Source organism: Caloenas nicobarica, chromosome Z, assembly GCF_036013445.1.
Source record: "Caloenas nicobarica isolate bCalNic1 chromosome Z, bCalNic1.hap1, whole genome shotgun sequence".
Lineage (NCBI taxonomy): Eukaryota > Metazoa > Chordata > Aves > Columbiformes > Columbidae > Caloenas > Caloenas nicobarica.
This window is the reverse complement of record NC_088284.1, coordinates 104,306,523-104,324,581: the sequence shown is the minus strand read 5'-3', so window position 1 is coordinate 104,324,581 and position 18,059 is coordinate 104,306,523. Positions and strand designations below refer to the sequence as shown.

General features: G+C 43.0%; 1 protein-coding gene across 2 annotated transcripts in view; it reads left to right on the top strand.

The window, feature by feature from the left end:
* The first annotated feature begins 3,004 nt into the window (after positions 1-3,004).
* The window catches only part of GLIS1 (GLIS family zinc finger 1), a 197,563-nt gene continuing 182,508 nt past the window's right edge, over positions 3,005-18,059 (top strand). For both annotated transcript variants that reach the window (XM_065656441.1, XM_065656440.1), the window contains exons 1-2: positions 3,005-3,065; positions 3,637-4,026. In XM_065656441.1, coding sequence (XP_065512513.1) covers positions 3,675-4,026 — 352 coding nt within the window. In that variant the 5' untranslated portion in view covers positions 3,005-3,065; positions 3,637-3,674. The remainder of the gene's footprint in view (positions 3,066-3,636; positions 4,027-18,059) is intronic.

Genomic DNA, 18,059 nt, shown 5'->3' with positions numbered 1-18,059 from the left:
CGTTGCTTTGAAAGAGCTCTAGACATCAAGTCCCTCTCGGGCACAGCTAGATCTGGAGGAGGATGTCCATCCACCACCTGCTTCCCTTGCTGAGGCCCAGGGATGGGCATCCCCAGCTGAATAGTCCCAGCAAAGACAGGGCAGCCGCCAAACGCCTCACTGGAAACTGGCAAATACTGTTGTGAGAGAAGGCTTGAGTCCATGTAGCCTCATTTCCTACTGGGCTGGAAGGAATGTGGGTAACTGCAGCTTGAACTATGCAGTCCATGAGAGATCATCTGCCACAGACATTTACCGTGCTGTGAAGGGCCTTAACCCTACAGGCTGTTGATGGCTTGGAGCTGTAATGTGCTTCAGTCCAAAACCTTCCTGGCCAATCGTGTGTAAAAAAGATTTTATTTTATTTTATTTTATTATTTTAATTTTATTTTTAAATCTGCTCCGAGGGTGCCCAGAGCACGGAGGAGGCTTCGTGCCCCCTCCTGCTGCAGAGCACAGAGCAGCCCAGCCCTGGGCTATTGCTAAGCGAGTGGCGGCACCTGCCGGCATTTTGCTGAATATTTTGGATAACGGTGATGGTGAGGAAAAGAAATGGAATTAAAACAGCGGTTCAGAGCAGGACACACGTGGCCCGAGGTAGGGAATTCACAACGGTGTGGGTTAACGAGGTGAGAGCAGCCAAGTGTTGAAGTCTGTCCTTTTCTCGGCTTGCTGTGGGAAGATCCATAGCCATGAAAGAAAATCCCTCCAGGAAGTTATACAATATAGCCAGAACTACTTGTTTTCTAGGAAACCCCCTCTAGTTTAGATATTTAGACGGTGTGCATCAATGTAGGTGTAATAATTTGAACAAGCTGAGGCCATGTTCGGTATCCACCTAAACACTAGTTGTGCTGGAAGCAGAGGGATTACCCTGGTTACACTATGCTCTGGGATAATATTTCCTCAGTAAATTTTACTGCCTCTTCACATCACTGGGGTTTAGATTGTTACCACAGTGTATTTGTGTCTTGAGTCATTGCTGTTTCTGGTGGCACTGCCAGGTGCCCTTAGCAATTCCAAATGGAAGAGAAGGAGCTGCTCGGTTCCGAGGGCCCCGCGGGCCGGTGGGAGCGGGGCATGGAGGTGGGTTCGCGGAGCGCTGAGAGGTGGTGTGGAGCTGCAGAGGACAGCCATGCAGAGGGACAATGTACGCTGAGAATTTTTACTTTTCTTTTTATAAATCCCCAGGATATCACCGTTAAAATTAAGTGTTGATATTTAGGTTCATTTCCTATAGAGGTAAGGTGAGGATTTCTTCCTTTTCATAGCATCTTGTTTCCACTAGCATGTTCTGAGGACGTTTAACCAGTTTTCTACCAAATTTGACAGAGAGCTATTAACTTCTGACAATTTAAGACATGGTCTTGCAGAAGAAAAAGACCATATTACTGCCCTTCTTGAGGGGAAAGGCTTGCAAACTATTTCTTTGGTAGATTTCAGGGCATCCATGCTGGGCAGGAAGGAAGAGAGGCACTGCAAACGGGACTTCATTAGTACTGCTGCTCCCGGAACTGCTTGTACCATCTCAAGATCTCATGTCTTTTATGGAGATTCACCTCCTTCCCACCAAATCCACATTGATAGCATTTGCCAAGAAAAAGTCACATGCTCCTGTCTTGACCATTCCTTTATTCTGTAGGGTGGCATATGTTATTAAGGAGATGGATAAAACTGGGCAAGGCGCTTTGTGCAGCATCTGTGCTGCAAGAAGATCTCTGTCATCCAGCTGCGGGATGCTCCTTGGGAGGGGTGTAGCAAGACGCCAGTTTGGTAGCTGTGCCTCCTCCTTGTGCTAAATCTCCCAAGCCTCTCCTTTAGGTTTGATGTGAACAGGCATGATTTTCAACCAGATGTCTGCCTGATTTACACCCATGTGAATCAGAGGTGCCTCTGAGTCACTCCTAGCTTTGAACTGTCCTGGTGTGTCACAGACCTGCCGCGCTGCACCTGTGCCGACTGCAGCAGGCAGGGCAGCAGGGTGCAGACATCCCCGTGTCGGCAAAGAGCGGGCTGGTAAATCTCGCTGGTGCAAAGCTGCACATCGTAGCTCAGCCTGTGTTCGCTTGGAACCAGGCCCAAGCTAATAAACCCAGCTAGATTGCTTCCAGACCCGCGCTGGCCCAGGAGGAGCCAGCGCAAATGTCACTGTGTTCTGTGCTGCTTGCACTGAGCTAGTTTAATGTCTCTACCAGAGTGGGCCAGCTCCAGGCACCTGTAGGAGAGGAAGAGAATGATGTGTGGCCACTGTGTAAAGAGGAGCACTGAATGCATCTGAAGCTGCGTCACTGAGGAGACGTCTTGGCCAGGTTGTACCTGGTTCTGACATCCTCCTTCCTGGGCCCAGGCTGTTGGCAGGGCTTTCGCTGTTTCCCGCTGCTCCTCCGTGACACGCTGCAGTTGCTGTGGCTTTCGCACAGAAGTTGTTTATAGGGTGCTGCTGGCTGTCTTGCGGCTGGCTGGTTTGCGGGTGCCCCACGTCTCCCGCCTGGTGTGTGCCTGGCGCAAAGGCAGCCGGATGCATGAGCAGGTTGCCTGGGGACAGGCACGGGGGGACCCTCGAGGAAAAGGGGAAGAGACCAGCCCCTCGGCAGCAGGTGTGAGGGACAAACGTGGCCCCAGGGTGGCCGCTGGGAAGGTGCGGGCGCTGAGACGAGCTCAGGGCGCAGGGAGATGCCGACCCTCCCCCGATGCCCGCGGGGCTCCCGACTCCCTGCTCGTCCCTGCCCGTCTCCGGCGCGGCGAGGCCGCGGGGGGCGGCCGGGCCCCGCTGCCCGCCTCGCTGCTGTCAAAGCCCCGAGGGGCGGCCCCGGCGGCACAGCCCTCCCCCTGCCCGCCCCGACTGGCCCGAGCGAAGGGCTGGCCCCGCCGCCGCGCCAGGGTAATGGCCCGGGCCGCCTTCACTCAGGCAGCCGGCTGTGCGGCGGGGGAGCGGGGCTGAGCCCAATGAGCCCGGCGCGGCGGCGGCAGGACGGGGCGCGGCGGGAGCCGGCGGGCAGCGCGGCCCCCCGGGCGGCCCCTCCCAGGTAGGAGCGCGGGGGCGCGGCTGTCACCGCCCCACCGAGGCGCTGCTCTCCCTCCCGCACGGCCGGGGCCGGTGACCCAGGGGCCGCGGTGAGCCCGGCGTGGACGCCCGGCGTCGGCAAACACGCCCCGCGGCGCTGCGTGCGCTGCCGCCGCGTCCGCCGTTGCCTGGGTGCCCGCTGTTTGGATGCCTCAGCTGAAAGGCACCGGCCTCGAACGCGGCACCGGCCTCGAACGCAGCCCCGGCCGTGCGCCGGGCCCCCCTCCCCTGCCGGCCGGTCTCGCCTTCCCCGCAGCGGTTACGAAAAGCCCGGCGGCGTTGCCTGGAGAGGGAGGAAAGCCGAGGCGCGGCGCCAGCCTCCCCGTCCCTGCCAGGCGGGACGCCGCCGAGGTCTGACCCCCCTCCCCCCCCGCCCCGTTTCTTCCCCGGGGTGCGTGCGAGCGCGAGCGGGGCTGCGGGCGCGTGAGGCTCCTCGCGGGCGGCCGTTAACGGCCGTTGGCGGCGCGCGCGGGGCTGAGGAGGCGGCCGGGCTGAGGCGGCCGGGCTGACACCCCGTGTGCCCTTCGGTGCAGGAGAGCGGCGAGGGCCCTGGCAGCCGCCGGACGCGGACATGCACTGTGAGCCCGCGGGGGGTCAGAAAGCCAACGCCGGTTCGGCTCGCTGCGAGGTGACCGATAAATGCCAGGCAGCGCATGTGAAGGAAGCGCCGCGGGTGGCTCGTCCCAGCGCTGGTGAAGCTCTTTTGAATCCTCAGATGTCCTTTAAAGTGACTGTCAGCAACAGCAGCGACCACACGGAGCCTCAGCAGAGCCCCCCTGAAATGTCAGCGCCTCTGCTAGATTTCGTCCCCAAAAGACCCAGCATATTCGAGAGGATCCCGATTCTGCCCAGGGCGCAGGAGCTGCGATGCGCTAGAGGCTCCAGAGAATATTTCCAGCAGCAGAAACATCAAAGCGTGAAGGGTGAGTTTAAAAATGCATGAACTGAACACTACCACCACAAAAAAAGTATATCCACAAACAAATGAAAATGTGTATCAAGCTCCTTTCATGTTTGTTTGGGGCTTTTTTGCCCCTTTAAGAATATTTTCTAACTTGTTTATTTAACTGCAAGCTTTAAAACTTTTTTTTTTTTTTTTTTTAAAATTTCTGTGCACCTTGGAGATGCAGGATAAACCTGAGTGGTTTTTTGCCAATGGGCAGCAGAGACTTTTTCAATATTCTTTAAGAAATCCTGTGACCAGCATCTTCTTTAGTTCTCCTGAGTGACTGCTGCTCGGTTTGATCGCTTCTCAGTGGTGGTTGTTTTGAGGATGGTGCTGGACACAGGGTTAGTCTGTCCCGCGCCTCAGCCTGCGTGTGGGGTGTTTGTTTGTGAGCATGCCTGACTGACAATAAATGCCGGGCTCTTATTCAGCAGTTTCACTACGGTTGCTTGGATTTATAGTTTGTATTTCAAGGAGGTGTTACAAACGCTGGATTCAGGCAGTGAATCCTCAAATTCGGGATTCCTGGTGCCTGAAAGGCATGGCGTAAGTTCAAATTCTGCTACTTAACAAGTACCCAGTTTTCATCAATCCATTGTCAAGACGTGGCATTGAAGTTAGGTTAGGAATTGCCCACTAAAATCTGTTAGTTACCCTTTCGAGCCAGAACTTGTTAACTGAGCTGGAATTTGTTAATCAAAATTTAGTTTGGAAATAATCCCTCTGAGGTATCACTGGGTGGATTCGGAGGGAATTCAAACATTCTTTTACAGTCCAAAGCCACTTACAGAGACATATATGCACCTGAGGTTATTAATATGAAAGCAATGTTTTTTTGTGAAGTTAAAAAGTTAATCCTCTTTTCCTCAGTCCTCTCCTGCTCTCTGTTTTAGAGATGTACATGCTGTTTTCTTGTTGGTGTAAGACAGTTCCCACTAGGATTTTTTCAGTGCGTCCCTTTCTGTCTGTTCTTCTGAAAAATAAAAATAGACTGCATGCCCTTGGACTACTAACATTTTCTTTTGTGAGCTCTTTACCTAGGGTGATGGCACCTTTCATTGCCATGAAGTTATGTTAATGAACACCTCAATCTGTGCTAGGTCTGTCCTGCAAACTGTAGGATGTGTTTGTTCATCACCAGTGAAAGCAGACAGAGTGGAGCAACGGGTTATAAATTACCTTTTTTATTTTTCTGTTTGTTAATGCTGCAGTTCTCCTCTCCTGATTTAGGGAAAAAAAAAAAAAAAAAGGTCGTTAATGTTTGGCAAGAATGAAATGAAGGTCTGTTATGCAGAACCAGATTTGGAGGCGGGAGAAGGAGGGTTCACCAAGTATGAAGGGATAGCTATGAGCTCTAGTACTGCCCTGCCGCTATGGCTACTGCTTGTAGAAGGGACTCGTGAGATGTTTAAGCTGATATGAACTCAAGTGGTACCAACCTCACTCGTGGGACAACTAGGGTTTGTACTAGCTTAAAACATCTCATGAGTTGCCCTACTCAAGCAGACTGTTGAAGTGCTTTCTTTTCTTTTTTTTTTTTTTTTTGCCTTCACGTGGAGCTACTTACTCCTCTTTTCATGGTTATTTCTCTAGTGGATGCTGCGAAGGTCAGGAATGTAGGGAAGGAAAGAAGTAGTGTAAATTCCATTCACTGGGGACTTCTTATACTAGGTGTAGATGGGCACTGGGAGAGGATGCTAATTTATCTTTCCTGACTGATCAGTTTCCACTTTTCACTACTGGGAAAAAACCCCACGTTTTAAGTTTTGTTGCTGTTTTTTGTTTAATGCATTTTCTGTCCAGGCTGTTACTTTGTGGTTGCTTCAGCATGTGGGTGACTTGAGTCATGGGGAGTTAGTAGGAGGTATCCATGGTCAGGATAGGGTTCATTTACTGAGTGTGGTGATTTGATGGATAATGTTGGATTTTTACAAAGACAGCAGTACTGGGTTTTTTGGGGGGGGTGGGTATTTTTTTTGCTTCCTTTTTTTTTTGTTTTGTTTTACCTTGTGAAGATATTTTTAGGAGAAGTTAGGGAAAGAAAAAATTTGGGCTAGAGTTGGATTTCAAATATGTGAGCTGTGATGCTGCTTCTGGTGTCATCAAGTGCCTTAGTGTCCACTCGAGCATTTGGGAGTTCTCCCACCAAATACTGTGAGCTGCCAGTCTCTGCTCAGCAACCTATCCTTCCGCGTCAGTTCCACAGAAATAACAGAAGGCACTCAGTTGCTCACTGGGATCTAATGGTAAAATCAGAGCTCTGTGTATCTAAAGTGAGTTATGCTGCAAATGGGAGAACTACTGGTCTTTCAAGGAGTGGTGTAAACTATCTTCCAACAACCCTGGTTCTCTCAAGACGATAAGAAAAGGGCCAAGGATGGCTGTATGCGGAAATGATATAACAATATATAGCTAAAAAGTGTGAATGAGGGAAATATTCAGATTTACCCAGTAAAAGGTTTTGGGAAGGAAACTGATGACAGCTTGATTTCACATCATCACACTGTGTGTCTCCTGCTCTCCAGCCCCTGAGTACCATGTATGCAGTAATTCCCTTTGCAATCTGGGTTAGATTACAGAATGTGCCTCCTGGTTTTGGTTTATCCACAGTTGAAAGCTGCAAGTAGGGAGGGTAAAAAACCCTCTTTAACAAGAGCAAAATCAATTTTTATAGTTGCCTGTAAAAAGACATTTTTTTTTTGTTCTAAACATGCCTTTACTTTTTTTTTTTTAAGATTTTTTTTCAAAAAAGAAGGAATCAAAATGATACACTACTAATAAAAAGGGGAGCTTTGAAGTAATCACAATGGGGAAAAAAGCATCCTGCTGTTATAATGTCTGTGTGGTGTTACTCCACTGCTTCACAGTAAAGTTATGATACTGCAAAATGCTTCCGTGCCTGAGCAAGTCTTTTTACATGAACAGCCAAACAAAAACTTGAGGAGTGGCGGTGAGGATTACTTCTGGGAATCAGATCACTTGTGTCTAAACTTTCCAGGATGGAGCAGTTGTTTGTTCACCAAAAATGTCAGTATTTTGGAACTGTGCTTCACGTTTTGTTCTGTTTGGGAGCTGTTTAAAATAAACACCCAGTTTTCACCCAGCCTCCCCCTTCTGGTATGATTGGCTGTGATACACACCCCGCTTTTCTTGATCGTTGATTTCTCTGGGTGTCACAAGGCAGAGTATTTGCACCCAGATGGTGCTTCCTATAGGCATTTGTAGTCTGCTCAGCATCGAATTAACTGTACCCTAAGGTATGATGTCTGTATAACGATGTTTTCCAGGGATTCTGTGGGTTTGGTTCTGTTTCGTTGAATTACATACTACGGTATTACTATTTTGAAAGTAACACAGGACAAATTAATTGTTGTCACCTGGGAAGAAACTTTTGTGAAAGAAAGCTTTAGTGGTGGCAAAAAAGTAATCTATAAAGATGTCAGATATCTGAGGGTTTTTTTAATGACATTGATTATGGTTGTTACCAGGAAACACTTCTCCTTTTCATTCTTTTCCAGTTTTGTTTGGTGTACCTGATTCATGACTCAGTAGAAATGACGAGATTTATCCTGTTAGTTGTGCCACTGGGAAGTCATCCAAATGGCACAGACCTTTGCAGTAACCACTTCAGATATTAACTTACAGTGGGCAAAACAATAAGCTGTTCTGGTTGCAGTGGCTGGATGTTTCCTTGTTGAGAGACAAGGAAAAAGTTGGTTGGGTTTCTTTTCTTGTTTGTTTGGTTTTTTAGCTGTAGCTCCTTTCAGCAAACATACGACTAAGGTATTGAAATGTTTTAATTTTCTTCTGCTGTTGAGAATGAGGATCTTGCCATTTCAACCCCCTGTGACTATTCCCTTGGTTAGCAGGACAGTCTTTGCATAAGAAACAGCTTAGACTGTTGGGATCTTAAGCAAAAGCATATGTTTTGGTTATATGACTTATTAGGTGTATCAACTGGTCTCGGACCTGATTTTGCCGTTTTCTTTCATATACATTATCTGTATTCACCTGAATTATCCCACTGGAGCAAATGGGACTGCCTAGAGCTGATAAATATTATTTGGGTTGATAAGGAGACAGGCAATGGGCTCACTGATATGGTGATCTCTAAACTCAATTTTATATAGAGCTGTAGTAATAAATTTTTTTTAATTTTCACTGTGTTTCTCTTGCTTGCTGTATTATGCATTAGAACTCTCCACCACAAAAAAGGAATTTAAAGCTTTATTGGAAACGAACTTGCAGTAACAGAACTCCTTTTTATTTCATGATCTGTGCACTTTTTTTTGGTTGTTTTTTGTAAGGGGAGAAAGGAGAAGAAACTGCAGACTGAAGAATGTGTGCATAAAGTAATTCGGGATAAATTGTGACTGTCCCCTCCTCCCTTAAACTGGCTAAAATGCTTACTTGTCTTGAATAAGAAAATAACTTTCAGTTACTTACTGAAGGAAGTTCTTTTAACAATTTGCATTGTAAAATCAAAGTCACTGAATTGAAGATGAGCCTTTCATGGTTTTAATTTAAAAGAAGTTTAAGTGTATCTAATAATTAAAATATTTGTTATTTAGGGATCAGTGACAGAGAATATTTAGTAAATACAACCCAGAAGATCTAACAATCAACCCGTCATATAAAGGCATTTGGCACTTGTAAAATGAAAGCAAAAAACCTCTATTCTACTTCAGGAAAAACATTCAGCTATTGGAACAAATTAAGAGAATAAATATTGTATCTATCTTTATATTGTGTAGAAATATATGGAATAACAAATAATGTCATATTGCAGGAAATAAGTTCGATCTATGGAAGAGATTTTTTAAGTTACCAAGTTTTACTTGAGGGAAAAGAAGTGAAAAATAAGAAATTACTTGTTCTGGCTTTAAAATGTTACATTAACACATGGAATGAAAATGGAGATTGTTATATACTCTGCTAAATGGAATGAGAAGGGAAGTATCTTTCCCTTTCTTATTTTACATTAAGAAAAAGTTTAAAATCTAAATCTTTCAAGTGCTTAAGTATGTGTATTACTGTGTTCCTGTCAGTTGTCTCATCAACTACAAATACTTTGGACTTAGAATTTGCTAATTTATGCATTCAACTATATCTAAATGATTATTTGTGTGTTAGAGTTCAACTCTGTACACACATGAGCTGTTGAAGTGTATGCTGAGGATTTTTAGTAGATTTGAAATCATATTCTGGAAGTGCTTCAAGATTCTCTTAAGTAAAACTACTACTTGTGAGTGTCTTCTTGGAGATAGTACTTCTTTATTGCAACAAAGTTGTGTTGTGGTTTGGTTTTTTTTCTTCGCTTTCGGTGAGCGAAGATGCTCAGTATGTTGAATAGGAGGGACAAAATTTTACTGTAAATGATTAATATCAGCAGGAGTCTTGCCACTAAATTTAGCTGGGTCAGTATTTCAATCCTACTATTACAGAAGTTATTTATCCTGTGTACTGGGGAAAGCTTGTAGGACAAATAACAAGCTTGTATTAAATCCATCTGTAAGCTAGAAAGCGGAATAATGTATGGACTAGGAAGGGAAATTTGTAGTACTTTGAATATAATTTCCATGTTCAGTACCATGATTATAATTATTCTAGAAATGTGAACCTCTGCTGTTTAGTGATTTTTTTTTTTTTTTTTAATTTTTTTTTAGAATTGTTGAAGATGTCGATGGCAGTGTAATTGGAGAGGGAATATGGATGTAAACCACTCCATTTTGTACTGCAGGTTTCTGTCGTTATATGTCAACAAGCTTGAACAAGGCATGCAATCTAGTAATCATTTTACAGTGCATGAAACTGCTTTTAATAGACTGTTGTTTTTGTTTGCTTTTTTTTTTTCTCAGCCACCAAATGTTGTTTCCCAGCACACTGATGTAACTCAAAGAATATAGGGTTGCAAAGCAACGCCAGTGCTCACTAACTGTGGCACAGCATAATCTTGCCCTACAAATGTGCAGACAATAGCAAAAGTATGTGTTTCTGAATATGGCACAGCTGTTACCTTCTCCCAAGAGCAGGGAGCGTTACAATGACATAGACAGAATGACCAGTTAAAACCACTCATGCCATTTTATTGCGTTTAAATGGAGCATGTAAAAAAAGCGAGGGCTGGTTGTTTCATTCAGATGGGTATCAGTTCAGACTGCTGCAGTGCTACCTTTCTGTGCAGGCTTTGAAGAACAGAGGCAAAGAATTCCCCTTTTTCCTTACCCTCCTATTACATTTCTGGCACATAGTATGTGAAATCTCAGTTGGAACCTGGAACTTTCTGTTCTCAGAATCTGTGCTTCACTAGTAACCTGGAACAAGAACTTTTTTTTTCTTTTTTTTTTTTTTTTAAGATTTTATTACAGTCGTTACTTTCGATATATTAAATGACTGTTAATGATTATTTGTAGAAAGGGAACTACTTGAAAAACAGATGAGACATTGCCAGAGCTGCAATAGTTTGAAACCAGTCTAATCATCGTAAAGTGCTTGAGTTGTATCTCTAGTTATGTCTGACTTTTCTGTCATTATGTCTGAATGTATATGTGCTTATTTTGCATAGTGGATTTGTAAGGAGCACTGTAATTGAACCTACCTGATCAAATGTATTTGCACAGTTAAATGAATGCAAAACATCTTAAAACTACATCTAATTCTGGCATTTAAGCGTGTGATAAGAAGAAGGCTTTATGAGAGCTATCAAATTGTCAATTGTTTTAGAATGAGGGGAAAGCAAATACATTCTTACGTGGTTTTATGCATATCTAGCTAGAGGGGAAAATGACACTAAGGCGACATCATGAAATACTGTAAAACTAACTTTTAAATACAGATCTCCATTGTTGTTTTAAGTGCTTAAAGGGTTGGCGGTTTGGTTTATTTTGGAACTCGCTGAACTACATGAAGTGTGTCTCCAGGGGCCTGGTATTTTAATACCTACTAGAAGGTTGTATAATGGTAGATGATGTATTTTGCCTGCCTTCCAATGCTGTAAATAAATTACACATGCTGCCTTGGGAGAACGTATCCAGGTGTAAATCAAAGGCTAATACAAGAGAAAAAAAACCCTCAATTAGTGACATCTTGTAACTGATTAGAATTTATTAATTTACCTATAATCAAGAGATATAAGAGCAATAATATGTATAAAAATGTTAACTTGAGGCGCTTCCCAAGAAGAGGTAGAGGGTCTAGGATTATTTAAAATAAGTTCACTGCTATTTCACAATTTGCTGTGGTTAAGTCACTTAAATACTGAAGTCAACAATCCCCTAGGCAAAGAAAGATAATATAATTTTAAGTGTACTGTAAAAATTGAAATTTGATAGCTTCCACTCTATAAACCTATCTAAGTCTTGGTTGTATTAAAAGGAAAATAGATACATGTGTCAGTTTTGGACCTTGTTTCGTTTTGTTTTTTGTTTTTAGATTAAAGAATTATGAATGTGCTTCAAACAAGCAACAAAACAGTTTATTAATGTGAATGTTTTGCTAAATACTACATGCTTAATGCAACCCCCATTCCTTTATAATAAGTTTAAATATTAATTCTTTGGAATGCTAGATGCCTAAAGCTAGATAGAAATGCTGTGCAGTTTCAGATATCTAGGAGTGGGCTTGTGAAACAGGATATTTAACGGAGAGAGATGAGTAGCACATTTCAGAGTTATTAGGGCAGAACAACAAATCAAGAGGATGACTTTAAAAAGTTACAAAATTGTTTTCTGGGCATGAGACTTAAATACCTTGGAGTTATTTGTTTGAAATACAAGAGTAAATTTCCCATGTATGTAGGTTCTAGACTGCATTTTTTTATTATTATTTTGTTTAACTTCTTTTTAGATGTCTGCCTCCCTCTGAAGCAGCTGGCTTTGATTTAACCTGAATCCTTCACTGAGGGCAAATGATCAGTCACTTACGATGGCTGTATGTTGTGCTCTTTAATGGAACATCTCTGCAGTGGCAGATGCTTGAGAGAGAAGACCAAATATAAAGGAAGGGTGCTCAAGGAACCAGCATTTTGCATTCAGAAGGACTCATTTTATGCCAAAACAGCTTTTGCTTATTGTTCCTGCCTACCTCCCAACCCCCATCGGTGCTGGACAGAGAAGAGAGAGTTGAAGTGAGAGCAGATAAAAAAGGATATTTCTGGTTTATTTCTGAGTGGTTTTTTTTTTTTAATCCCAGAATGGATTTAACATGAGGTTTCATAACTTTTGCTTTGCCTTGCTGCTCCTGCTGAAATTGCAGGGAGTTGTAGCATCAACTTCAGGAAGAGGCCAATACTGAATGTGTTTTAAAATCCCATCCATGCTCTTTTGAGGAACAGAAGAGAACATCCAAGTGTTAAACTCTCTCCCAGAGAGAAAAGTGTGCAAGCAGAAGCAGCCCAGTAGCTCGGATGTCACAGTGCAGCATGTCCACCTTTAATTTTTCTTCCTGTTCAAGACTATGCATAGGTCTAAAGCTGGTGTTATCTGCCATTGTACATGAAACAGGCAAAAATGGTGAAGGATTGTGCTAGCAGTTGACATGGCCCAATATATAAATGTTTCGGATGAAAAGTGTTAGGGTGCTTGAACTCTGTTCTAGGCTGTACCACTTCTATCATTTTGGGGCAAATATGTGTACTGCTTATGATATTTCTTCTGCAGGAGTGTAACGGAGTATGGTGTCGTGAAAGAAACAGCAGTTGTTTTGGCATACCATCAGGGCCAGCTTAATTTTCTATTCTGAAGGACAGAGTTTGTTAGTTCAGGTGCAGTGTTTGGGTGATGTGGCTGTGCTGTGTTTGAGATCTGATCTGGTGGTGTTGCAGGATGCTGCACTGTGATGTGTAGCTCTGTCAGTCTGGGGTGGCACTTGCTTGAGCATGGCCATACCCCTCTATACAGTGTGCGAATGAAGCGGATTTCTCTCTTTGCTGCATGAAGTACGTGGTGCTTGCCCTTGTTGGTAGGTCTCTTCAAGTATTGGTGGTAAAAAAAATGCAAAATACGTATTTGTTACCTTTGGGGGAGCAATGTTTTTAGTGGAACATTTTGGTTGGGGTTCTTTCTGCTTGGCATCTGCTTTATGCTGCCAGTTGCAGAATTGTTGCTGAGGAACAAATACATTTATTTTAGTGCTTGACATGCTGAGGTGAGGGAAAGGAGGCTGCATTAAAGGAGCTGTGTTGGAAACAGCCAATGTAAGTACTTGTTGGGAAGAAAATCTTTCCACCCTGGTGTGCTGGAGGAAGCAACTTCAGGGTTGCCCTTGCCTTTCAGCAGATGGCCGTTGTTCTTGAGGCAGAAATCACCATATGGATTGTATGCTTCCTGGGTTTGAGGTGCAGGTAGCTACTCCAAAGTTCCTGAGATCCTCGTTGCTCTGGCAGAACAGATTTTGTGTGCAGCTGAGACTGTCTCCCAGGACTTGAAGAAGAAAAAGCAACACTACATTCCTTCTTTCTGGATATCTGATTGTTGTAATGTTCAATTTCCTTGAAGTCATCAAAGCTGGTTTATGTTCAACTGAAACTGAGCTGGCCTGATTCCATTATTCCTAGCTCTGGTGCAGATCTGAAGTGACACCATTTTTAAACCAAGAGTGGATAAAAAGGAGACAGAGTTGGGCCCTGGAGGGCTAATATGTGTAAGTTTGTCGTGTAAGTATGGACTCATTTCGCTTGGCTAAAGAAAAAGATGTCTCACATTTTTAATCTGAACAGTTTTGTGTATTTTTTTCCTCTTGCCAACTTCCCACAAATTGGCTTATATTATTTTTCTTTGAGTTTCTGAGCTATTCGATAAGGTTTGCTGACTTGTCATATTTTCATGAGGATAAGCTACAGTCTATGTGTGTGAATGGTTCTCTTTTCAAAACAAAGTTCCTCATGCATTTCAGCATTTCTCTGATTTGAATGGCTATGCAGGAAATTTAAGGGGATGTTTACTCCTAGAGCCCACTTGCTCTTTCCTTGCCCTCCAGTCTTAATAACTTATTCTTTCTACTCTGTTAGCCTCCTGGCTACTGCTTTTTACTTTGTGCAACTTTGCTGTTGGCTTATTTTTAAATATGTATAAAGGGCTGTGACTTATTTGAATTGTGGGCTAAATATGTGGAAGTATGGCAACTGGTGTAAATAGCTTTTGGCCTGTTGAATGTGTAAATACTCAAAATCTGACAGAATGATTTAGCTAGCTTTTATTGGAAACATTATTCATATGAGATCTCCATTCTCTTACTGCATCCTGTCAGAAGCTGTTAGGCAGAGATTACTGGCATGAATACTCGGATTGCTTTGTCAAAATTTGCTTTTATGCCTATTTGGTTATAAGTTTACCACTTCCACAAATACTTTGACAAGTCTGTATGTTTTGCAAGATTAGTCATAGAAAGATAATGTAAAGGGGACCAAAATCTAGAAAGTCAGAGCAAGCCATTGGAATGATTAATCATCAATAGTGTTTTGAGCCTGAATGCATGATGACATTGGCTACAAGTACAGTTTATTTGGCAAACTTGAATTAAAACACTGGTGTTTTGCAGAGGTTTGCTACTTCAGTGGTACCCAGGTTAAGTTTCTCAAAATGGGACTGACCTGCTTGGGGAGATTTCCTTGCTAAGGGTTAGTGTTAATGCCAACAACAGAGTTTTTATTAGCTGCTGGAGAAGTTGCTGGGAGACTTGAAAATTCAGGACAGTAAACATTAGCAGTGGGAAAGATGTTTATGTGTAGGGTAGATGTTTTGGCAACAAGTGGTCACTCTGAAGTGACAGGGAGGCAGTTTCAAAACCTAGATAATGAGACTTCAGAAGAACCCTGGTGAAAAATAGCCTCATAACCAACTAGCATTTAGGTAAAAATGAATTGTGATATTAGCTACCACTGGAAAAAACAACCTGGAAGGTTGGATACAGCTTCCAGTGTGAAGGCTCCTGACTACAGCATTTACTAGTTAGATAAGTAACCCAGATTTAGAATATAAGCTGGATATGACAAGGACCTTCTAAACATGGAATCCACTGATTTATAGATCAGAGTTATAATTCGTATGCATGGTGCCCACACATCCTTCAAAGGCACCAGTCTTGTTCTGCTGGCATGGAAGAAAATCTCCTATTGCATCCTTTCTGAACCTGTGTGGCTGTAGCATTTCCCTGTTGGTACTTTCTGAAATGCACCTGATATTGAGCACCTTCTGTCTCTTCTACATTGGTTTGTTCTTCCACAGAGATTATGTGGGCTTGACATTAGGAAACATGTTAACTAGGAATATACTTGGCTTTTGATATATGGTGCCCAAGCAGGCTGTGAGTTGTTTGTCACTGGAGTTTTTAAAGACAGGCTGGATGGAAATCCTATTGTGGGATGTACCTCTTGGGGCCCAACTGTCTTTCCGGTGCCATTTTTAATTCTCACGCTCAACTGCTTACACATGATAAAGAGTTACAAGAGGTCCCTCAAACTGGAGTACTCCAGGCTTTTATCCTCTCTGACTTAGTGAACAAAGTTCAAATCTCTACTTGTCTAATGTTGGTGTTTCTGGCCACTCGTTTGTCAAGAAAACACTGAGAAGGCATGCAATAGAAACCAGACTGAGAGATGGGTTCTAAGAGCAGCAGCTGGGAGAACCAGTGGTGGGACAACTGGGCATGGAAAATGATTGATTTTTATGTGCAAAGCAGTTGTGAAATGTTCTGTGGCATTCTGGGGACATGCCATTGCTAACAAACGATTGCCTGTTGGGGATAGAAAATGCCAGCCATTGTTCTGAAGAAGGAAATAGCCTTATTGATACTGAATTAGGCTCACATTGAATAATAATTATTATTCATTTGCAGTGCATCCTGTTTTCCAGATATAAAAATTAAGTGACCATACTGAAGTCCTCCAGCATTATTAGCCTTTAGTTGCTGGTCATTTCTACATCCTTATGGTCCAGGTGGAGTCTAGACTGTTTAGGACGGAGGATGTATTGCGGTGGAAATCTACACTAACACAGCAGATGAAGGAAGCTGTTCTGCTGCTTAGAAGAGTTCTTCAAGCTTGTTCTTGTTTCATAACAAGCCTGGGAGCGAGGCTGGCAAAGGTAAATGTGTTGGTAGATTAGACTGAAGTTTCTGGCATACATTTTGAATTGTTACATGCAATACTGATGGCAGAAAAATAGTGGTATAGAAAACAATGTTGCCTTTTGAATGAAGTTAAAACTGATTTATCTATAGAAACTGATATTCATACCAAGCAACAATATTTTATACAGTGACAGTATTTTGAATACAACTCTGAAAGTTTGAGTTTTGTTCCCTATTTCCTACTGAAATCCTGACAGAAAATAGAAAACTGCTGCCAGTAAAGTTTGTCTGTTATTTCAGATTGAGGGAATAATACATAAAAATTAGGATGTGACTGGCATGCGACGTGCGTTTCTTAAGCAGTGATCAGGAACTGGACAATGAATATTTTCATACAGTCAAACACATGAGACTGTACCTTGGCATGGAGGATATAAGCTGGTTTTATAGATGGATGGCTGTATGACCTGGAGACCAGCGACACTGGAAAGGATTGGGATGTCATATTCAATTGGTATGAGAAAATACATTTCTAATAGAGTAAGAGGTGATGTGATACATTATTAAAAAGCATAGAGAAGTGATGCTATCTTTCTGTTAAGCATCGCTCTAGTTGCAGGAAGGTAGAGTAATGCTCAAACTTTCTTAAGCGGCTTTGAAAAATCAAAGGATTTGGAGAAGAACTGGAAGATGCTAACCCATATGTCATACTGATGGACTAATGGAAGATTAGAGGCGATCTGGTGTGTTCTGGAGATGCACCAAAGGAGAAAATACGTGATACTTGAGGGTTCTTTTGAGTGCAGGTGAATGCAGAACAGCATCTCCTGGCTGGAAACTCGAGCTGAGAAAGATCAAACAAGAAGGAAGACCCATGTTTTTGACTGCAAGGATGATTAACACAGCTTAGCAAAAGATGTGATAAATCCTCTGGTACGTGGAGTTGCCGAGCCAGTTTTAGATGTTCCTATGGAAGAAATGATTCATTTCAACCATGGATGATTGCATTAAATGGTAGAATCACTAGACGAACAAACTGGACTGTCCCAACAGCTTCCATCTGTAAAAGATCAGGTCCCAGACCGTCTGCTTCTGCCAGACCTGGTGCTACTTTTCCTTCATGTGCCCTCTGCATTCCAATCCTTGGGCCTAGCATCCGTATTAGGGCCAAATTTAGGTACTCATTCTGGGTTTTGACATAAAGAGTAGGGGGCAGGCTGGGGAAGCAGGAGCATTATGGCACCACAATCGCATAGTTATAACAGAAATTAGAGTAAGGCAATTGCTAGCAACTAGTCTTTCCTCCAAACCACTTTTTCTTTCCTCTTTTTTATGTCTCTCTCTTCAGCAAACAGCACCACTCCTCTGTGACTAGACTAGTCCCTATTCAGATATGTTGTGATGGAACCTGCTGTCTCTTAGGACCTGGGCTGAGACCAACTAAAACCAAGTGCTGGATTTAAAACCTGGATGTGTAAGGAAAGGGTGACAGCTGTGTTCTTCCTTCTCTTACCAAGCACTGATGATTTTCAGCATTAATGTCTTCCCTTTCTTTTCTTTCTGAAATGAAAACAAAGGCTCTTAGCCTCCTTCCTAGCATAGCAATAGTGACATACTAACACAGTTATTACAGCAAACATTGTGGCGCTCTTTGGTCATGATGTTTTCTTTCTGTGGGGAGACTGAAATACTAACTCACAAATAATGTCTTTAGAAGTCATATTAGTCACACATTTTTAAGACATTCCAAAATCATACCAACCTCCTTCTGAGCTTGTCTGTTGCTACCAATGATTCAAAGTTTTGAAAACTCTCCTTTAGTTTTGATTTACATTTTGGTCTTGGGCACTTGTTATTTCTGGCAAATGCCAGCTCAGTTTCATTAAAGAAAAATCTGTTTTACAGCCACGCGGCTCAGATCTGCTGCGCTTCTAATAATTGATG